Source organism: Chenopodium quinoa, unplaced genomic scaffold, assembly GCF_001683475.1.
Source record: "Chenopodium quinoa cultivar QQ74 unplaced genomic scaffold, ASM168347v1, whole genome shotgun sequence".
Lineage (NCBI taxonomy): Eukaryota > Viridiplantae > Streptophyta > Magnoliopsida > Caryophyllales > Amaranthaceae > Chenopodium > Chenopodium quinoa.
The window spans coordinates 2,097,380-2,121,267 of record NW_018743285.1 but is presented as its reverse complement, the minus strand read 5'-3'; the positions used below and the strand labels follow the sequence as shown (position 1 = coordinate 2,121,267).

Sequence of the window (23,888 nt, the reverse complement as noted above, 5' to 3'; positions counted from 1 at the left end):
CCTTTATTATTATATTTAATTATAACTACCAAAATTACAAATTTGGCATTCATAATTTAATGGATAAAATACATTGATCATTAATATTTAAAGCGACATTGATTATGGTTAATGATTTTTGTTTGAATTAGTTTCACATGTTTAGAGAAATAGGCATCCAAGTCTTTGAGATTTAAATGATGTGAAATAGACACAATTATTGTTAAGTAATAAAAAATTAAATAGAATAACTAAGTTAATCAAGTAATTAGTAATCGAGTTTCACATCAATAATAAGCATTGGATAAGATCATATTTAAATTTCATTTAAAATTACAAAATTCGGTTAAATGTTACAAACACTTATACCTTTAATACTGCACAATAGTAATTTGACATAATAGTTGTTGTAATTGCAAAGTGAAATATCGTGATTAGGAAAAAAAAAAACTAAATAAAGTTATGTTATTTTCCTAAGATAAATTTACAGCTTGAATAACGGAATTCTAAAACAATTTTAAGAGATCACAAATAATTTTTAAAATATCAAAATAAATAAAGCTTAAGGTTGACTTTGTATTTGTTAAAACTACAAGCATGTAATTCATCTTTTTTTTTAAAAAAATAACACTTTGTATTTATTAAGACTTTGTATCTAACACTTGTTTTTATTGACACTTCGTATGTTTTGATACTATAAGCAAACTAGCATTTTTTCACATATTTAATACTCTGTATTAAGTAAACTAGTATCCATAAATATGATAAAATAAAATAAAAAAAATATTAATTTAAACCAACTTATTTAGTACTGCAATTCTGATTAATGAATTAAAATGTAAACACATAGGAGTATTTAACAATAATAAGTTGTAAATGATAGTAATTGTGTGTAACACACCGATGTACGAATATTTTTTGTTTTTTTTTAAAGTAAGATACATGGAGTAGATTAGGAACGTCTACAACAATGTGTTCATATTTCATCTTGGAATTGGCAAATCAATGTCTATCGTTATTATATTTAAGACCTCTAATTTATTTATTGTTACTATTGTTTGAAAATCGGATAACTTAAGGCTAAAGATGTAGATGGAGAGGAGGACTAAGCTAAGGTATATATTGTGTGTGTTTTAATATATTTATGTATAGATGTAATCATATTGTAAATGATGAGATATACAATCACAATAAAATAACAATATTTAAGTCAAATGTCACATAAAAAAATACTATTAAACTCAAACAACGAACTTTATAAAATACAACTTAGGTTCATTTGTCATCATTATCAATTTTCTAATCTTTCACATAAACTAGTAATGAAGGTTTAGAAAAATAGTACCCGAAACTGTGTATCTTATGTGATTATCAAATAAAATTTATTAAATAGCACTTTTTAATCTGTAATCTCCCGCAAAAATCGGTAACAATGCAAGATTATGTTTGATCAGATTAGTAATAAACACATGAGAGTATTTAGCAATAAGTGATAATATGTAACACCCCCAAATCTCCCTCTACGGAAATACTAGTATAATATGTATAATTATACAGTAGAGATAGACTTAGGCGTATTATCGCCACATGATTACGCAAGGCTACTCAAACTTCTAATTAAAAACCACAACTTCGCAGCGAAAACTCAAACTCTTTCTTTATTAATGAATATAGTAACCAATGTTATGATTACTAAAAATAGAAACAAAGACCAACATTCCTAGATCTAGGTGAAGCATAACCCGGGACTCCCATATGCTCAATTATTGACTCCACCTGAAAATAGTCAACATTGCTTACCATTAAGGTAAACAGGACGAACCAAAATAAATAGGAAATACAGATTAGCAAAATATGCTAAGTACGATAAGTGCAAGATAAACTCAATTTATTTGCAAATCATGCTTTTAAAATCAATTCCAATAATTAATCCAATAATCCAAACTCATTATTCAAAACCAATTTCAATAATTCAATAATTTGATAAAACGATTAATAAAACCAATTCCTCTTTTAAATCCAATTCCTCACCCAAGTGTGCATACGCCCCAAGCTAGTCTCCTTATATTGCAAGGCTATTCTTGAGGAAAGACTCGGTCATACAAAGTCCAAAGTCTTATCAACCAAATCCGCATAGTGGGATTACTATCAACATGCTTGTAAAGCTTTAATAATGATAGCTCAATAAATCCTTTTTAATTCAATAATTCCAATCTTTATAATAACAACTCAAAACTCCTTTTTATTTAATTTCAACATACTTTCAAAATCAAGCCTTTTTAAAACATGATAAATAATTTAATTATTCAAAACATGATATAAAATCAATCCTAATTTATTTATTAAAACCAATTCTTTAAACATACTTTTATTTCATAAATCATAATTCAATTCAATTTAATTCAATCATCATAAAAATCATATAAAATATGCTTATTCAATCCAATCAATTTCAAAGGTATCTAGCTACCTAAACGTACCTTTGATCCTTGCTAGCAATACAAAAAAAAGGAACTTCAATCACTCTTGTCAAACACACCCTACAAATAAATATAACCTTAATCAATATAAGGCTAACAAATAATCACAACAATAAAATAAAACCCCCAACTATATGTACATGAACCTTATAAATTATTTTTCATAAACTTGAATAAAAATCTGATTATATTTAATTAAAAATACTCATTATAATTTTTATAAAATAATAATAATAATAATAATAATAATAATAATAATAATAATAATAATATAATTAATTAAGAGAAGAGAAGAAGAAGAGGTTGAAAACCAAGGAAAAGAGGAAGAAAGGTGGCGGCAAGGAGGGGCGGCAGGTGGCTGCTGAGGTGGTGGCTGGCGCCGGGGAGGGTGGCAGTCGCCGTGGAGGTGGTGATTGGTGGTGGTGGTCGTGCAAGAGCAAGAGAAAGAGAGGAGAGAATTAGAGAGATTAAGAGAGAAGATTAGAGAATTTGGTGTGAGTGTTTAGCTATAATTCAAGGGGTATTTATAGGCTTGTTCATGCAAGAATTATGGTAAGAGAATGTAGGAAGAATTATGGTAAAAAGAATTAAGGAAATTACTTGGAGAAGAGAGCTAAAGTATTATGGAAAGTTTAATATTAAGGTGACTAAGTAATAATTAATTTATGGAAAGTATGTTGTCATGAAAAATAATATGGTAAATGGCTTTGCTTGGGGAATAATCAAGGATGATATAAGGTAGGAAAATAAGATGATCAAATATTTAGGAGATGGAAAATAAGAATTAAGGAAAAATAATAAATTTAGGGAAGATAATTAAAAATACAAATTACCAAAATAAATTACCCAAAAATCACAAGATGGCCGAAAATTTTGAGCTTCCATAGCTCAAATTTTCGGACCTCTTTAGTAGAGTTTAGGAAGTTATTTTGCTAGATTTTAAGGATTAAAATGATTGTGTAAATAATATATGTTGTATAAAATAATTAATTAAGAGAATACCAATTATTCACTAAATAAATTAACTAAGAAAATCAAATTTCCCACAGTAGAAAAATCTGATATTAATAGCCAATCAATAGGAATTTTTGTACCTCTTAATTAAATAATAAAATATAATTTTTTTTGCTTAACTAAAATATCCAAAATATATATAAATAATTCGGTTTTTAAAATAAAATAAATGGATTAATGAATCTTATCCAAAATCCAAAAATAATAATTAAGTTTTAAAATACTTTTGGCGCCAAAATTCAAATATCATTTTTTCTCCAAAATTCAAATAGTAAAATAAATTACTAAAATACCCTTTTTAGAAAATAATAATTAATTAATGAATTAGAAAATACGTTTCAAAAATACGGGGTATTACATAATAATTTTGTGTAACCTTTCGTGATTTCATTTTAAATCTCAATTATCCGATTTAAACAATTCAACGGATGAATTAAACCCTCCAATGTATGAATATATCCGTACAATACTTGATGATTGTATAATTGTATCCAACACCTATTTATTTTTATATGGTTAACTTTTTTTTATTTTTAAATTTTTTTTTATATATATGGTTACTTTATATGTACAAGTAATAAAAATATAATACGTGCTTTTTTTGTATGTTTGAAATATTCGTAGTAACAATAGTGACTAATTATGAACACTTATTAATAAGATCACAAACTATAGTAAGGTTAAAATTGTCCAATTTCATAATATTTTCGAAAATATATCGATAGGGGTGTCTATAGCAAGATCATTAAAAAATAATTTCATTGGTTTTTTTTGTAATGATTTTTTTATCTATAGTTTGTAAAATATCGTCAAATGAAGTATTATTCGATTCTTATAAAAAAAACATCTATTTTCATCAATGACGCTGACTATGATCAACCCCGTTTCTGAGATTTTGGTGGCCCGAGGCAAAGATATAAATTGGGGCCCTAATTAACAAAATAATAAAAAATAATAATATTATGAAAAATTGGGTATGCAATTTTATTTTGATTTCTCCCGGATACATATTTAATAATTTAGTGATTAACATTCTTCAAAAAAAAAAAATGATTAAGTGATTAACAATCTTTTATAAATATCAAATTTTATATATAATCCCCTAACCGCAAAATCACCACCCCACAAAACTCTCCCTCGCAGCCACCAAACATCGAAAATTGATTTTTTACTAGGAAAATTAAACAAATATTCTTAAAGTAAACAAATATAAAATTACATATTCATAATTATGATTTAAAAATGAACTTACAAATTACGATCATCGCTTCCTCGATAGTGGTTCAAGCCAACCATCCAATCAATGTATTCCCCAATATTAAATTTTTTGAATGAATCATTCAAATCAATTATACAGATTAACGAAATATTAATGGAAAGAAGAAAAATTTAACGAGTGATGGAGGACATGTAAGATTGCAAGGAGGCCGAGCCGGATTATATACAATTAGATTAATGCCCGTTGAAAATTAAAGAGTGAAACGATCGTTTTTGAAAATTTTCAACTTCACTTAAACCATTTGACTAGAAATGGAAAAAGATACAATTTTGGAAAATCAAACTATCAAAAGAAGGGGATTATAATTTAATGATTGCTCTTTTAAGGGGTGAATCAAATTATTCACTTTGGAAAGTGAAATTTTTGGGCGAAAAATTAGGGAGATGAACCAAAAATAGGTTTTGATATTCTCTGACTTTACGCTTGCTTAGTTTTTGTATTTTTTTTTATTTTTGCTTTTTTTTGGGCCTTTTATTAAGTGAATTTGGGCTTCTCAAGTTGGGGCCTAGGGCGGTTGCCCCAGCTGCCCTGCCCTTGCTACGGGCCTGACTATGATGCTATGATCTCCAGTAACAAAATTGTGTGTTTATTAGTAATGTAAAATATTCTTTTAGTAACAAGATTGTTTGGCAAATTAGCGCCAATGAAACTCATCCCTTCTACTTCTGATAAATGGCGCCATAAACCAAATTTTTTTTCCTACTCAATGGTCCCTCTCATTTTTGTAAGCTAATATTGTGTTATCAATTTTAATTAGTGTATGTTTGATCACATACAACACTTACAACATTTTTTATTTTTTTTTAACAAGTCCACATACAATACAATACTTGTATATGTATCACCTCTCATAACGATACCGAATGGACCATTAATTAATAATTTCTGCTAATAAACATAAATGCCACATTACACCGTTGCACGAGTTAAAGACTAGTTAGGCATTACTTGTTGAAAAATGGGAAATGGCGGGAGCTAATTCAGTGTAAAAAAACTTCGACACTAGCAACTTTCCGATTTCACAAAAATTGCATAGCAAGTTTCACACACCTCTAAATTAAGCGTTACACCACTCTCTCTTTCTCTCTCCTCCTTCGTCTTCCTTCAACCGTAATTCCGGCGAAACAACCACCACTTCAGTCATGGACGACGCTGCCGCAGCCGCAGCAGCAGCAGCCGCCGCCACTTCCGAAGCATCAGTTCGTCGCTCGGTCAGTTCAACACTTCTTCTCTCCTCTTTCTCTCCTTCTTTGTTGAATGATTTCTGTAGTGGTGGATGTTTGCAGAAACGAGCTAGGGCTGGGAAATTTAATCGAGAACCTATTGTTGAGCAAAGTCCTACTGATCCCGATGTTGATGATTCTTTCGACGATTTTGAGGAGGTTCGCCCTAAAGCTAAGCGGAATCGCGCTGTTGAGGCTTCTGCCAGTGTTGATTTTGAACAGATTAGCTTGATTGGTAAGTTTGATTTGATTTAGGGTTTTCAATTTCGATTATTGTGGTGTCATACTGATAATTGGGATAATTGTGTTAGAATTGTATTGATTTAGGTTTACTTTGTTATTTTGGACTATTAATGCGATTTGTTTTGGACTTGTGCGCGCGCGTGTGTGTGTGTGTTTTTTTTGTTGTTGTTGTTGTTGTTGTTACTAGTTTCTTTCTCACTTTAGTATTGCAATTCGATTGGTTTTATGTTGCTTAGCTTTAGTTAGAGTGGACCATTATTTGATAGGTACTATGCTGCAAAGTATTTCTTGATGCTTTGTTTCGAATGCTGTTTCACCCATGCCAAATGAGTATTCGACCTCTATGAGAACTTGAGAAGCTGAGGTTATAGAATTTGCCATGGGTTTTGATATGATGAGGAATTTATTTGCATCTCCGTTGCCGCTCAAGAATAGAGGGGACGTGTCAATTTTAAGTGATAGAAACAAAAAGTGTTAAGTATCAAGGACTACGCTGTCCTCCTCGTGTAATCAAGGAGAACATTGGCATATTTGCATATTGACTTGTGGTCCATGTTTAGTTATCATAAGAATATGGTGCTTATTAATTCAATTGCTCTTGTTAAAAAGGTCTTGGCTTCAATGGGGTGGGAGAAAATTGTGCTTTTGTCAGTCTATGTGAGTGTTCTGTTGCAGTTAGTAGTGAGTAGTCAACCGATAAAGCTAGCCAGTTATTATTTGTTAGCTGCAGAAAATTCGTTTCAACAATAGTTTTTCCCGTGTATGATTTATGGTATAATTGTTACGTGCAGAGGCCATCAAAGGGAGCAGGAAAAATATACCTCCAGTGGTCAAGATTTGGGTTGAGCGTTATGAAAAGGATCCTAAACCAGCAACTGTAGACCTTTTGAATATGTTGTTTGAGGTAATTAAATAAATCCACAGTCATTTGGAAGATAACAGTTAGTTGTATCCACTTTGGCTTATCAGAGAACATTCACAAGCTACATTAGTTGTACATCTAATTTTGATGGGGAAGAAAGTTGCTGATACCCTATCTTTGTTGTTGTTAAGATAAGCTTAATACGCTTTAATTTTGCAGTCATGTGGTGCAAAGTATTGCATAGAAGGTGACCCGTTTGAGGAGACTGATGTTGACAATGTAGTGCTTGATTTGGTCAATCTTGCGAGAAAGGTATCCTCATTTTTTTAACTGTTATAGTCTATTTAGCTTTTACCAAGATTATTTTCTAGAAGTTTAAGAATCAAGCTCTTTGTTTTTCAGAAATAAGTTTAAGAATCAAGCTCATTGTTTTCCAGAATTGAGTTTAAGAATCAAGCTCTTTATTTTTCAGAATTTAGTTTAAGAATCAAGCTCTTTATTTCTCAGAATCAAGTTTTAAGAATCAATCTTTATTATTACCTTTAAATAGTCCAATGATCTCTAAGTATAATTCTATTTTTTTTTTCAGGGTGAAGTTGAGGATTACCAAAGTTCAAAAAGAAAGGACTTCAACAACTTAAAAGATAACCTTGTTTACTTTTGGGACAATTTGATCATTGAATGTCAGAGTGGACCATTATTCGATGGTGTTTTGTTTGAAAAGTGCACAGATTATGTGATTGCTCTATCATGGTCAGTTATGTTAAGACTGATTTGTGTTGTTTGACAGATTGTAGCCACTTTATTTCGCTAACTTGCTTATCTTTTGTTTTTAGTACCCCGCCTCGAATTTATCGCCAAGTGGCTTCTTTGGTTGGCCTTCAGCTTGTCACATCATTCATCACCATTGCGAAAATGCTCGGATCACAGCGTGAAACCACTCAGAGGCAGCTAAATGCTGAAAACAAGAAAAGAGCAGAAGGCCCTCGAGCAGAATCTCTCAATAAGAGATTGATGACTACACATGAAAAGATAACTGCAATAGAAGAGATGATGGACAAGATATTTAAAGGGTAGGGTTTTTGAAAATTTTCTAGCTCTTTTTCTCAGTGCTGGTGCACAAGCACAACCACCAGAATAACATGGACATCAAATAATTTTGAAGAATTTAAATTTGGTTGTCAGGGTTTATGATAATGCAAAAATTTGGATTTTTTTTTGAATGGATATGCTGATTCCTATTATTAATCCTATTTTATAAGATAAACTTCCCTCTATACTGTTCGAAATGAACTCTAGATATTAAATTTATATCATTTTTAGGCGCATAAAATCGTTAAAACAACTTTGTTCTAATACATGTGGTGCTTGCCTGATATAATTTCAAACTTTAATACACTCGGATGTTGCTGAAGACTTGCAAAGCAGAGCTTGGAGTCTAAGTGTGCACACCTGAATGGTTCTACAGTCCAACTCTATCAAGATTGTGGAGGGTTGACTTGTAACTCTTCTGTTTTTTTTTTTTTTTTTTTTTTTAAATTGTTGACCTCAATGGCCATCACCAGCTATGCTTTGTGCTGTGTTACCTCTTTGGGAGGTGCTCCCATTCTGTTGATTTTTCTCTTTGTTTTTTTTTTTTGTTTTTGCATCCCTTTGTCAGTTATTGTTCTATAGCCATGCACTTGAATTTAGGTCGATACTGCCAATGGTAAAAATAATACTGGCATTTTTTGGATCTTAAATTAAAACAAAAAGGAGTGGTGAGTTAGAGTTTTAGGCAAATCATCTACTGATTGCAGTGTCAGATGGTCTCCAGGTTCAAGAAGAATAGATGCTGTGATTATTGAAACTGATTTTTGGTGTATGTTTCTATCCTTAAAAGATTGCTTTCAAACTCAGATATGGTTATATTGACATGGTGACTTCTTTTTGTAGGCTATTTATGCATCGATATCGTGACATTGATCCCAATATCCGAGTGTCCTGCATACAGTCTTTGGGTGTCTGGATATTGTCTTATCCGTCGCTGTTCCTGCAGGATAGATATCTGAAGTATCTTGGATGGACGTTGAATGACAAGGTGCTTTCAATCTGCTTTTATTTTAGGAAAATTTGTCAGAAAAAACCTTTTAAAAGCACTATTTTGCAAAAAAAAACCTTTTAAAAGCTTTTTGGTTAAAAAAAACCACCACGTTGATTTTTTTTTGCGAAAGGAAACCCATTTCCTTTATTATCCTCTAATTAACTTAATTAGACTCTAATATTCTCTCATTTCTTCTAATTAACCTCTAACCTACCCAATAACTAAATAATTAGATTTAATTTATATATCAAAAAACCACCACCCCTGCAACCAACCAACCACCCCTTCCCCTTCTTCCTCCCTTTCCTCCTCCCCTGGCAGCAACCCCCTCACCCACAGGACCCGCCGCCCAGATCCCCCCACCTCCGGCGACCTACCTTCACCGCCGGTTGACCCTCCCTTTCCCCCTTATCCCCGTTGGCAACCACCACCACCCTTCAATTTTTTGGTTCTAATCTACTTAAACATGCTCAAATCAAGTCCAAAACAATTGCAAGTTGCTTCTAAATCACCTTAGCATCACATACATACATAATCAAAGCAAAAACAAGCATCAATTACAAGCAAGATGCACAAAATTAAAAACCCCCAAATCGAATTTCCAGGGTTTTTCAAAATCAAGGAGGTGGTTGTCGCCGCGGTGATAAGGGGAAAAAGGGGGGTCGTTCGGCGGTGGAGGAGGTCGCCGGGGGTGGGGGGATCTGGGCAGCGGGTCCGATGAGGGAAGGGGGTTGCTGCCATGGGAGAGGGAAAGGCAGGGGGAAAGGGAGGAGGAAGGGGAGGGGTGGTGGTTTTTTTTAATTTGTTTTTATATATATATATATATATAAATTAAATCTAATTATTTAATAATTTGGTGGGTTAGAGGTTAATTAGAAGAAATAAGAAAAATTAGAGTCTAATTAAGTTAATTAGAGGGTGATTAAGGAAATAGGTTTCCTCTCGCAAAAAAATGAATGTGGTGGTTTTTTTAAACCAAAAAGCTTTTAAAAGGTTTTTTTTCCTCAAAATGGTGCTTTTAAAAGGTTTTTTCTAACAAATTTTCCTTTATTTTAACTCTCTTTGTTCCTTTTATTCTTTATGTGCATGTTGATTAGGAATAATTAAGGTGGAACTCGTTTTTAATAATAATTTAAAATGACAGATCTAGTTTTATGTTAATAAAATGGGAGCCTTAGGAGATGCAACAGAAATATTGGATGAATATAAAATTGATGTTGGGCACATTTTTTTACGGGAAAAGTAGAGATAATGTTATTATATTGTGTATTTTATTAAAAGAAACGTAAAAAAGGGGTCCTTCCTTGGGTTCTATTAGGAAGAAATCCCAAACGGGTAATGCCCGAAACGAAACATTTATAAAATAAAAAGGAACGGAGGGAGAATTGTTTATAAGGGTGGCTGAGAGACTTATTGTGTCGAAAATTTGCGTTGTATTCTATCTGAAGGTCTTACTCAACTTCCTTTTATCTTCTTCCATTTCTTTGGCTTTCATGTATGAAGAGTGCTGGTGTGAGAAAAGCTTCTGTTATTGCGTTGCAAAGCCTGTATGAAGTGGATGATAATGTTCCATCCCTGGATCTCTTCACCCAAAGATTCTCCAATAGGATGATCGAATTGGCTGATGACATTGATGTCTCTGTCGCCGTGTGTGCCATAGGACTTGTTAAACAATTGCTGAGGTATTCATTTCTTCAATTAGAAAATCTACTTTAATTTAGCTTGTAATTGCTTGTGTTTATGACGTATCTTGTATGTCCTTCCAGGCATCAGCTTTTACTGGACGATCACTTGGGTCCTTTGTATGATCTGCTTGTTGTTGAGCCCCCAGAAATTAGGCGTGCTATAGGGGAGCTGGTCTATGATCACTTGATTGCACAAAAATTTAACAGTTCGCAGTCTCATCCAAAAGGTTTTCTCTTATTCATTTTATTCAACTTGGGTTTTACTTTATGTTGAGACATTCTTGTTTATTCTTTTCATGGTATATTGATGCAGATAGCGAGTCTTCTTTAGTTACTCTTAGTAGAATGTTACAAATACTGAGAGAATTCTCAAGTGATCCTATTCTAATAACTTATGTCATTGATGATGTCTGGGAGTACATGCCGGCCATGAAAGTAAGAGATGATAGTCTGAATTGTGATCAGTGTGTTTTTCAAAGTTGTACCTTTTTACCATTTTAATGACATTTCTATGTTCTAATGGATAAGGTAATAATTTATCTGATATGTCTTTCATAGGATTGGAAGTGCATAATTTCTGCACTACTGGATGAAAATCCGTCAATTGAGCTTACTGAAATTGATGCGACAAATTTGATCCGGCTCCTTTGTGCATCTGTCAAGAAGGCTGTTGGGGAGAGGATTGTACCTGCAACTGATAATCGGAAACAATACTATACCAAGGCTCAAAAGGTTTTCCATTCTGTATAGAAGCTTCCAGTTAACCTTTTATTAAAGAAACTAGCTTTCTCTACTCTATTCTTCTTTTGTCAGTACATATTTCTGTATGTTTCAGGAAGTTTTTGTAACCAATAAGCGGGAAGTAACTGTAGTGATGATGAAAAACTACCCCCAGCTTCTGCGGAAATACGTGGTGGACAAGGCAAAAGCCCCATCGTTGATTGAAATTGTTCTGTATATGGATCTTGAGCTTTATTCTCTGAAGAGACAGGAACAGGTTAGTGATATGCTCTCTTTTGTTAAGTTATGCTACTTGAAGGAAATTTTAGTTCTTGAAAAGACATTGTACTTCTCTTGTCTTCTAGAATTTCAAGACTGTACTTCAGCTGATGAAGGAGGCATTTTTTAAACATGGAGATAAAGACACACTTAGGTCTTGCATTAAGGCTATGAACTTTTGTTCAGTGGAGAGTAAGGGAGAGCTGCAAGAATTTGCAAACAATAAACTAAAGGAACTTGAAGATGAGCTTGTGGAAAAACTCAAGACTGCTATGAAAGAAGTGGAGGTATTCTCATTCTAAATATTAGTTTTCCTTCTTTGGATATAAAGACTTCAGTCTGATTTTTTTTCCCTTTCCTCCTCCCCATTTGTCTCCCCAACAGGATGGTGATGATGAATATCCTCTTCTTGTGAACTTAAAAAGGCTTTACGAGCTTCAATTGTCGAGATCTGTTACTATTGATAACTTGTATGAAGAGTTTGCCTCCATGCTTGATAATTTCAGAAATGTAGACGAGGAGGTGTGTAATAAAGCTCAAATGAGCAATTTATGTCAAATTCCTTTGCTATTTTGTGGTTTTAAATTTTAATTGAATCTGTTTCATCATTGTTCACAGGTGAACTGTTTTCTGCTGCTTAATATGTTTCTTCACATAAATTGGTGTCTCTACTCTGCTGTGAGCTCTGAATCTGTTAATGAGGCGTCTGTTAAGTCTTTACTCTCTAAACGTGCTACTTTATTAAAGCAAGTAGAGTATATTCTTCTGCCTTCTCAAGTTGGAGCCGAAATGAAGCTAGGAAATCAGCTTGCTTGCAGAGTAAATTCTTCCTTTTTTTTTTCTTTTTTTTTTTTTCCTTTCATAGTGTTTGCTTCTAATTAATTAGCTATCCAAATATTTTTGTCATGTGGTTTATTGATGCCGAAACTATTGTTTCACTTGATCCCATCATCCCATATTGTGCACTAGGTTTGTACAATACTTGCTGAGCTCTGGTGCTTATTCAGAAAATCTAGATTCTCTTCTACTGCCCTGGAAAGTCTGGGATTTCAGCCACAGCAGTCTACTCTTGAGAAATTTTGGAAACTTTGTGAACAGCAGCTTGATGTATCGAGTAAGTTCTTTTCTGACTCCTTAACTAGTCACCACGGTTTGATACATGATTGATTCGATTTAATGACGATATTGGAAACCTAACCTGAGTATACATACCCAGTACAAATTTGTGTAGTTACAATTATGGGCCTTGGGCTGGACCTCCTATCTGCAGAGATAGCCTAGCCAATCACAACTGTCCAAAAACTTTGGAGGGGGGAGGGGGAGGAAAAACCGCCCTCTAAGTTCCCTCTAGTGGGACATAATATCATGATAACTCATTGAATCGTTACCTCTAATTTTACTGTTTGACCCAAAAGCAAAATTAAACATCAAGACAGAAGTTGGATATTCAATGCGACACAATATTAGGAATGAGCAAAACCAATTGAAAATCTGAACACCCGATCCATATGTAATCCAAATTCTTTTGGAAATCTGATATATCGGATACCATATCAGATGTTGAATTTTGGATTTCGGATCTCCTATATTTGAAAAAGTATCTGAAATATTTGGTTCTTTGCATAAATGTCACAATCAAACATCGAAGATCTGAAATCCAAAAGTGATAAAGAATTCGGGCTGTATGCATTATATCAAAGAGTTATCAGTTTACTACATTGTTTAAGCAATTGTCAATTTTCAATTGGGACTATACTGTTTTCTACCTAATTACTTGCTGTCTTTGTGGACTTTATTAGTGTTTAACACTTTTAGACTAGCTTCAGAGAAGTAGGTAGCAGATTGCATTTCCATACTTGTTTGTTGTACCATAAAGCGGCATAAAACAGGTAGCATTGGGGATAATATAAAATTTAAATGACTCACAAATTCTTCCTCTTCCTATTTGTTATGAAGTAGTAGGCTAGTTTATCGTCTTTCAGATCAAGTTTAATAGAAATATCCTCTGTAAGCATCCAACATCTCATCATATGAACATGTCTCTAAGCCATTGTAAGGAAATCTAAGAGCCTTTTTGCAATCTGAGAGTACATATTTGAGCCCTTATTTCCTCAACCCTATGTAGGGGACTCACTGGAGGATAGGGGTTATATGGTAGTATGATCTTGGTTCCAAACTTTGACTTTTGAGAATCAATTTTCCTAATCTAGTGTTTCTTGCAGATGAGACTGAAGATGAAGATGTTAACAGAGAGTATGTGGAAGAGACAACTCGAGATGCCGTTGTTATTGCTGCTGGGAAGTTGGTTACTAGCGATGTGGTTTCCATGGTAAAGACTTAGAAGATTTGATAAATTGACGTTTCATTTTCTTTAGGTCATTGCTATTGACTGTTAAAACTTGCCCAGCTGCTTAGTATGCTGCTTGATATTGTGTCCATACCTATTATTTATCAGTTCACTTGGTATTTTCATTGGAAAAAGGCTGTTCATGTTAGTATATCTTTGTAATCTTGATCCAGGAGTACCTTGCTCCCGAGATTATTTCTCATTTTGTAATGCATGGGAGCAACATAGCTGAGGTGGTTAAGCAGCTAATAGCTGTTCTAAGGAAAAAAGATGAGAATATCTTTGGTATATATCTCGAAGCACTAAAAAGGGTAAGACTTTGTTAATTGGTTTCTAATTAATATTATTATCCATTTATCATTGAATTGCTTTGTTGTTCTTATGGATTTTGAGTTTTTGACAGGTGGAGTGAGTTTAGAATCATTTGTAATGATATAATATTTGTAACATTCACTTTGTTCCGGAAAAGAGTCATGATTTTATAATTTGAATGTAAAAAAAGAATAAATTTTTGTAGAAGAGGATATGATGGGCCGAGCTGTAAAACACATTTTCTTAAATTTCATGTAGTTTATATTGCAAAGTTTGGCTGAAATCTGCAGCTTTGACAATGCGATTGGATAATATGTTATATCCTGTTATATTTTGGATGTTTTAAAGATGATTTTATTCAACCTCCATTCCTTATTAACTGTCATTTAGGTTATGCAGAAGTTTATCGAAGATACTTGCTCCTTTTTAATTTGCACCATATTGACATGGCACATTTGCCTATGCACAACTTTGAGTATTAATAAATATGAGTATCTATAAGTAAATTTATATTATGTCAATGCTTTGAAAATACATATTGTCAAAAACCTATTAAGATCCCGCATGGCTATGTTTTCCTTTGTAATAAATAATAATGATCAAACGGATTATGTCATGCAAAAATCCAATATTATCCAATTGAAAAAAGATTGAGATATAAGTTATTGCATTGGTCTATTAGTTGTAAAGTAATAGTGTCTTAGTATTTCAAATGGACAAATAAATGTGCATTGATGTTTTAAATGACAGATAATATTATGGAATGAGAATAGTTAAAAGTCTTCAAATAATGTGAAATGGAAAGATTACCTTTTTTATGAGCACATGATTCACAATTTTAAACTTTCAATTTTATATTGAATTGACAGGCACATCATAGGCATATGCTCCAACTTTCTAAAAGTGATGATAAATCATCTGCGAACAAGTCCTTTCTTGATTGCAAAGAACTTGCTCTTCAGCTATCAGGAACAATCGTGGGTGCTGCCAGAAGTAAGCATAGATTGGAAATTCTGAAAATTGTGAAGGATGGTGTAGATTATGCTTTTGCAGATCCACCTCAGCGGCTGTCTTTCTTAGTTGGTGCTGTTATCCCCTTTGTTGAGAAACTTCCACCCACAGATCTCCCTGACATGTAAGTTTTAGCTCTATATTGTGGTCTTATCTATAAATTCCCTTTATAATTACATATAGAATATGTCACTTATTTGATCTATGTAGCTTAAGAAACATCCAAGGACGAACAGAGAATATAAAAACAGATGAGGATCCTAGTGGTTGGCGACCCTATCATCAATTTGTTGAGACCCTGCAGGAAAAATGTGCAAAGATGGAAAGTTTTGCAGGTAGAGCTATGCTTTGTATATATTGCGCTAAAATTTCTTTCTATTTAAAATAGACTACACAGTGAAAGATTATTTCTGGCTGATATCTTTTTTTTTTATTGTTGTAAAATTTCTTTCTATTTAAAATAGACTATGCATTCTGGCTAATAATATCTTGCTTGAGTGACGGGCTGTGATGTTGCTTATTTATATTTATAAGGATGTAGGCTGATAACAATTTGATATATTCCTCTCTTAAGCTCTTTGGTTAGCATTAGTTAGGGACTTAATGTTTTAATTTAATTGAGATTCTCGATGCAATGCACCTGGTTTCAAATGCAAAAACTAGGATTGCTCTCAGAGTACAAGATGAACTGACCTTGAGTTTGCTAAAATTAAAATTTCGGCCTGAAGCTCATTGAGGCTTGATTAGTTGAGATTTTTAGCTCGGCCTTGTCTTAGACATCAACGCTTGGCTCAGTTTCGAGATTGTTTTATAATAAAATTACCATTTTCGGTTGCAAGTTGGAATAGAAATTAGATATTTATTAATAAGTTAATAAGTGTATAACATGAGATGACCGTAGCTAACTTTAACAAGCTTTATTTAACATGATCTCGGTTTGGTTTAGGCAGAGTTAGGTCTTGAAGTCTTGAAATAGATATATTGTATTCCCCTTCTTTGGAGTTCAACATAGTTGCACTGCTATACAAAAGTCCCAGATCTGAAGTGGAAACAGCTGCGTATGGTATGGTTACTACTGATGCTTCAAGGCCAAAAGAAGAGATCTCAAGGCCAAAGATCTAGTGCTTTGAAAATTATGAGGACTATTGAAATTTAAATTCTTGGATAAGCCTTGTCAGCTTGTGTAGAGAAGGCATAAAAACACAACTCTTGCACATAGTAAATGAAAGGTTGTGTAATATTTTGCGTCAAATCACCCACATTAATGAAGAAAGCTAGTTGGTGCAGTACCTTTAGTCCCTCACAAAGGTTCCTCACAAAGGTTAGAACTTTAGAAGTGCTTGTGGTTGACATAATATGGCATTGTGGAGTGGCTTTGGTTGTCATAGGAGTTACATAATGAAGTTGCTTACCTATCTTTCCTAGGCAAGTGGAACTTCCCTTGGGAAATTTTACTTCCTTGATCAACCAAACAACATTTCACATCTTAGGAGTTGTATAACTTTATGTGAAAACAACTTCATTGGTAGTATTACTTCCAAATTTCAACTGGATAAGCACTAAGAAGTTTACAATTTTTTAAAAATGATCATGGGACACACTCAACCGCACAAGAGCTGTTTCTGTGATAAGGAAGCCTGCTTAGATGGACAAAACAAGAAATTTCCAAATAAGCCTACTTTTGTATGGTGCACAAGAGCTCCAAGATGATGCACTGATCCTAGATCTTCAGTACTGAGGTTCCTTGGGTGCAAACCCTGTGTCTACCAGTATTCTTCCATTTCCTTGACTTAAAAACTCCTTTAATCTCGGCCTTTCTCTATTCTTTTGTCATGTCTTTTGAAGTTTCCAGGTTTTAGTGATTTAGCATCTTCTTTCCCTTTACTTTTGGATTTATCATTTTTTTTTGGTCTTGTATAGTTGTATGTGCTCTGACTTCCTTTGTTTATCATGCTCAGTTTGTTTGTTGCTTGTTTTCTATTGGGAATCTGTTGCATCCTTGTGGTCGTGTAACTAGGATGTGTAATTGTATTGTTAGATTTGCTGCTTGCTGATAGCCTTCTCTTTTTGCGAGATCTCGGCTTCCATAAATCCAAATCAATTGAGTGTACGATTAATACCTATAACCTAGTATGGGTTGCACTGAGGAGATCGAATGTGCTCAATCTTACCCCTTACCATTGTAGAGCTTGTTTCCATTTTTAGGATTTAACTTGAATTAGTTGTTTCATACTGTTTCCAGAATAAATGTAACCTGGATAGTTTTTTTTTTCTTGTATTTGCTGATTCATTTTGCCATGTTTTTTTATCCTGGAAATTTCGTTTGAGGCAAGTACCCTGGAAAAGTTTCAATTGACTAGATAACCTGCCCAAATAGTCAAATTGTAATCTTACACAATACCTAACCCAAATAAACATGGTATTTAATGTGTCAACCAACATGTTCTAGGTCGACTTGTTTTAGCTAAACCCTCAAATCTATCATCCCCCACCCCCCCTCCCCCCTCCTTCCTCCTTTTTGCACTCACTATTTGTCCGCTTTCTTTTGTTGTCTTGTTAGTTATGTAACTATTTAAGTTTGTCAAATTGACAAAATGTTGCATGATGGAATTTTCTATATAAATAAAAGTTCAATGACTAAATAAATTACATATCATAATAGTATGAAAATATTGTCGTATGAAATATCTACGGGCCGTTAATTGAAATCTTTTTTCTGTTCCCCTGGATAGGTCGAATGATGCTGCTTTCCATTATATTAGCTATTAAAGATGATAGTGACGTTTTCCTTAAAAAAAAAAAAAAAAAAAAAGCTAGCAAGGTTAGCTTGCAGCTGAATTGGTAAAATAGAACTGCTGTCATTGTAATTGAAGAAGCTTGCTAATCCATGGTCTTGACGACGTGGAATGTGATTTCAGGTGCTGAAGAGAAAGAAGCAGCCTCTTTAAGACGTCAAGGCCGACCACCCAAGCAGCGTAATCTCCAGGGGAAAAAGTTATTTGATGAGCAGAGTTCAAGTGGGGAAGAGGATGGAATTAGTTCATCAGACCAGGAAGCTCCTAATGAGGAAGATGAGCAGGATGAAGTAGACGAGGATGCTACTTTAATTGATGTCATCAAGTCATCATCAAAGTTTCGGTCCAAGAAACTTTCTAGACCTGAGGACAGGTTGTAGTTGGAGATTTGGACAAACACATAATTTAACAGCTTCTTAAATGTCAGGTATAGATAAGCTCGCTCTTTGATTTGTTTTTTTCTCTCTTGATGAATTAGATGAATTAGGACGAATTTTTATTTACTGAAAATCATAAAGGGAATGACTAAGCACATAATCTGAAATGTCTGGTTCTTACAATAATGCTAATTGGTTTAAGAAAAGTGGAAACAACTAGGGAATGAGCTGCATGTGGATCTAAGTCAATTAACTGTTGGAAAGGGGGTCTCTTATTTAAAGGATCAGGAGGTCATGCAACTTTTATAACACGAAATCCCCAAACTGTGTTGTTATCTATCTTACTGTTGATGTTTGTCTCTGGGGTGGTAATTGTGTCAATTAGCAGTTCATTATTAAAGATACTATTGTGAAAGTGTACAGAAGTATACAATAACAATAATGAGACAGTATTCTAGTCCTTAGAACTTGATATGCTACTCTTATATTACTAGTATGATATCAACAGAAAGAGGATCAGGAGGTGAGCTGCTGGTTTCTCTCTTATGTTCCTGCTGTGTGGAGGGTTTCAAATTTTTCATCCCACTTTGAGGGGCTCCCATCCCCCTCAAACCCTCCTCCCAGGTGGACCTCTACCTGTATCAGCGAGAAATTTGATCAATAGAAGTGGTTGATTTGCTGGCCAGATATTTCCTCGTAATTGGATCATGGTTAAGTAGATATCAATGCACTATTACATGTTCCTTTAGAATATAGATGCGCTATTAATCCAATATTTTTTCAGATTTGATACCAATAACTATTACAAGTACAACCTAAATTTAATACGTATTATTATATATTTCTTGCAGTAACATATTGTTTTTTCTACTGTTGCTATTACTGCATTGTATATACCCATATTGAATCTTTTTAGCAGACCTGCTTTCAGATGTGTTAACATGCTAAGTTTACCCTATCTATTGAAGAATAGTAGCACTGCTAGTTAATCAAGATATATCCGGCTATGATTTTAATCTTCTCCTAAAGTGTTTAGAACAGACTGAATTTTCACAGGTCGCTTTAAGCAGTTTTTAGCTATGGGAGAGGATAACTTGTTTAGCTTCTTGTTGGCTAAGGCAGCAGGGTTTTTTTACAAGTTACTCAGGCGGTGGATTTTCAAAGGAGTTGGACTAATATGTTGTCTGTTTTTTGCCGTTATGATTTATGAGGATTTGTCTTCCATTCTTGTACTTTTTATAGTTTTTTCTTAAAAATAAAAATTTATAATTTGATCTTTTCTCTGCAGGGTCATTGAGCAATTGAACTAGGGATTGAGCAAATTGCAAGTTTGCAACTGATGCCTGAGACCTATCATCTCCTATGTTAATTCAGGTTGTCTTTCTCGGAGTAGCCTGTTTGATTCTGTAAATGTATAAGTTAGCTAGGGTTTGTCTCGTCAAAGTGGGCAACTCCATTTTATGCCTGTATAGAGGAATTTATATGCCAGTTAAATGCTTTTCTTCATGCCTTGTGTAGAGAGATAAATTTTAACAGTATTCAGGAATATAGAATGATGTACATACAGGCATGTACTCATACAGATCTCCTGATAAGGTGGATTTAATTATTTCATTTTTGTCTAGCATTTACATGTTTAACCAGCGTATCACCCATAAACATAAGGAAAAATACATTTAAATAATCCCAACTATGGACGATTTATTTCTAATAATCCCAACTAAGGTTTATTATTTAATAATCCCAACTATGGGGTCACTTTGCCACTAATAGTCCCAACCGGTCAACAAGTGGTCAATAACCTTTTTATTATAGGTTATCAAGACACGTGTTAACATGAATTGGTCTAAAATTAAAAAAAAAAAATTAAAAAAGAAAAAAAAAAACCCAAAAACCCCAACAGCCACCTTCACCCTCTCCTTCTTCCATCATGACACCAAATCTCAACCCTAGCCTATCGGCCGGCCGCCTTCCCTAACCCTTGAAAATGGTCGGCCGACACTTACCAACCCCCGAAAGCACTTTAGCCAGCCGATCCGCACCCCCCAAACCACCCATCTCCCTTTCACGGCCCTCGAAAACAACTCCTCGCACTTCCCTTATCGTCGAAACCGGTCCTCCTCCCTTCCCCAACCCCTGAAAATGGTCCCCTGGGCGGTTTCGTGGGTGGGGGAAGGGAGGGAAAGCAGCATTTAAGGTTTTTTTTTTTTAATTTTCCGGCAAGGGGGAGGGATGGGAAAGGGTGGTTTAGGGGGTGGGGTGGACTGGCTGGGCTGTTTTGGGAGTAGGGAGGGTCGGCCGACCATTTGCAGGGGGTTTAGGGGAGGTCGTCGGCCGGATTTTTGGTGGCCTGGGGTTGGGCCCTAGGGTTTCATGGTGGAAGGAAGGGGGGAGGCAGGTGGCTGAATGGGTTTTGGTTTTTTTTTTTTTTTTTTTTTTTTTTGTTTTAATATATAATTTTTTTTTTAAAAATTTTACAGCAATTACATGCTGACACGTGGGTTTTTTTTTTAAAAAAAATAAATAAATAATAATTTACCCTTTCAGCAGGTTACCGGTCATTGGGACTTCTAGAGGCAAACTAACCTCATAGTTGGGATTATTAGATAATAAACCTTAGTTGGGATTATTAGAATTAAATTGCCCATAGTTGGGATTGTTAAAGTGCATTTTTTCCTAAACATAAAGCTTAACCATGAACAACATTTACATATTTTTTGTTTACTTCAAATGGTATCTTATTAACAGACATTAATGAAATGAATTACTACCATTGGTACCCTGTATAACACAATCACCAATAGTATCTAGAAAAAATAAATATGGCAGAACAAATTAATAAAAAGAATGAAGCAAACTTGTTAAGATATGGTTTATGGAGGGCATGAAGGGAAGGTTCTACATAGGAAATGCTATATTGCCATGAAATAAATCCATAGAAATTGAAGGGGAAGTTATCCATGTGTTGAAAATTGAATCAAGAGATGTTTTTGACAAGTGCATATGGATAAGAATTTGGGAAAAAAAAAAAAAAAAAAAAAAACTGAAATAGGAAGAAATTCAATAATCAACTATTTTCATTCAAGAGAAGATTGGAATTTGATCAAACTTCTTCTTTACATTTTTAAAGTGAAATTAAATGGAGAATCATCAATCAATAATAACTACAGTATATACTAAAAGAGAGATCAGAAGTGACACATGTCATCATCTGGTTAAAAATTTTCCCTCCAAAATGTTTTTTTTTCTTAAATTTTTTTTTGTTTTTGTCAAATCTTCTTAAACAATATAATATCACCTAAGATATTACTTCCATGTTTAGTTAATATATATCTTCCATATTTTTTTTATTTGATATATATTATACCTTTCATATTAGGTAATTCTTATTTTTCAAAAATGATTACATATAAAAATAATGTTATTACTAAGATGTCTATGATATTATCATTTGCATATTTCTTTAATTCTTTGGTGATTTTCATTTTTTATTTTAATGTAAACAAATAAAATACGTATAGGTGTACAAAATTTCCATCACTTTATTTTCAACTTATACCATCAAAATAGTATTCAATGCTTTAATAAAGCGTAGTATTTTAAAAAAAAAATCAATTATATTATTACCTAAATCATGTGCTAATCAAAGTGTGTCAATTAAATAGTTAACAGAGAAAATTTCATGAGTAACCTAAATACTTCGAGCGACGCCTACACCTAGATGTCTCAATTATAATGCATAGTTTAGGTATTAAATTTAAGTTATTATATGCGTATTATATTTAAATTATTGTTAAGTACAAGTATGAAATTCAAGTTATTTTGTTTATTTAAAAAAATTGTATCCATCTTTTTTGTATAAATTATTGTATACTTCGTTTATAACTAATTAAAATTTGTAATTCCTTATAAAATTTTGTTCAGTTCGTAAGGTAGTATTGATATGATATTGTCACAGTAAAAAATTTCCCTCCAATTTGCTTCATTTTTTTTGGGTTTTTTTTTTTTTTTTTTTTTTGGTTACCCTTTTATCTTATGTAAATCAAGTAATTTTATCTTACCATTTAAATAACCAACAAAATCTTATTTAATAAGGAAAAATAATCTAATCTTACCATTAAACAACCACCAACCTATTATTTTAGGTACAAAAGTTATTATTGAATTTGTTTAGGGTAAAAATACCCCTGTCCACGTGGACCAATCGCATGCTGACACGTGTCATCATAAGAGAGGTTCTGATAGAACCATTCCTCTAGTGACACGTGGCACTCTAACCTATGAAAGGAGAATTGATCTCCTCTCACTAAATAGAGGAAAATTCTCATTTATTACACATTCATAAATATACACACAAAACCCGAGCAATATTAATTGCAGAATTCTCTCGAAATCCGAGAGAAAAACCTTTACATTCCGCACTTTAATACATCCGGAAACGTTCTAACTTGATCGTCGAAGGCCGAACTTCGCCCAACCGGAGTTTTCGTGGTTTTTCAGGTACAGACGGTTAACGCGCATTTTTGGAATTGTAACTCTCCCGAGGGACTCCAAAAAACCCCGAAACATTTGGCGCCGTCTGTGGGGAGAGTACTTCTGAGATGGCATCAGAGTCTGTACCGCCTGCTGAAGGCAAACGGCCTATGGCCGAAGCTGAGGTCCACACGGACCAAGATAGTGGTGACGACTTTGAGGTCGACACCTATGTGGCCCCAGACGGGTCATTCAGAACGAGACGCACCCGTTCCAAGGAAACAAGGGAACGGGGCGAGGACAAAGCTGGTCCTAGCAGCCCAACCTTCAAGCCGGCTGCGTGACCCCAGGCGGCGGTGGGTGCTGCCCCCGTAACTAGAGACGAACTCATGAAATTCATGACGAGTTTCAAAAGGGACATCAAGGACCTTATAAGCAAGTCAACTAGCACCAACAAGGGTCAGTCGGCCAAGAAGCCTTCTCTCTCCGGGAAGAAGCACGTTAAGGATCGTGTGCCTACTCCACACCCTAAGCCAAGGGGGCGGATGGGTCCATGATCGACCTTCCAAAGCTCCGTTTCCCTGAATCAGGGTAAAGGAAAGCCATCCGGCAAGTTCAACCGGATGGATAAAAAAGGACTTACTTAGATGCCCGGATGTTAATCCAGCAGAAGAGAAGTAAAAAATTGTCTGAGTCGGCCTTAACGTCGACTTACCCAGACAGTTT

The 23,888-nt window shown here is 34.0% G+C and overlaps 1 protein-coding gene across 1 annotated transcript; it reads left to right on the top strand.

Annotated features, from left to right (window-relative positions):
- Window positions 1-5,672: 5,672 nt before the first annotated feature.
- On the top strand, window positions 5,673-20,313 carry LOC110735702 (sister-chromatid cohesion protein 3-like). The gene is made up of 22 exons (XM_021915890.1): window positions 5,673-5,963; window positions 6,039-6,210; window positions 7,010-7,122; window positions 7,300-7,392; window positions 7,670-7,833; window positions 7,917-8,153; window positions 9,016-9,160; window positions 10,667-10,845; window positions 10,930-11,075; window positions 11,162-11,283; window positions 11,407-11,580; window positions 11,684-11,845; window positions 11,934-12,134; window positions 12,232-12,369; window positions 12,466-12,666; window positions 12,817-12,961; window positions 14,070-14,176; window positions 14,368-14,505; window positions 15,376-15,641; window positions 15,728-15,852; window positions 18,436-18,739; window positions 19,978-20,313. Exons 1-21 carry the CDS (start codon window positions 5,895-5,897, stop codon window positions 18,690-18,692), a joined length of 3,354 nt encoding a protein of 1,117 aa, XP_021771582.1. The 5' UTR covers window positions 5,673-5,894; the 3' UTR covers window positions 18,693-18,739; window positions 19,978-20,313.
- The last annotated feature ends 3,575 nt before the right edge of the window (window positions 20,314-23,888 follow it).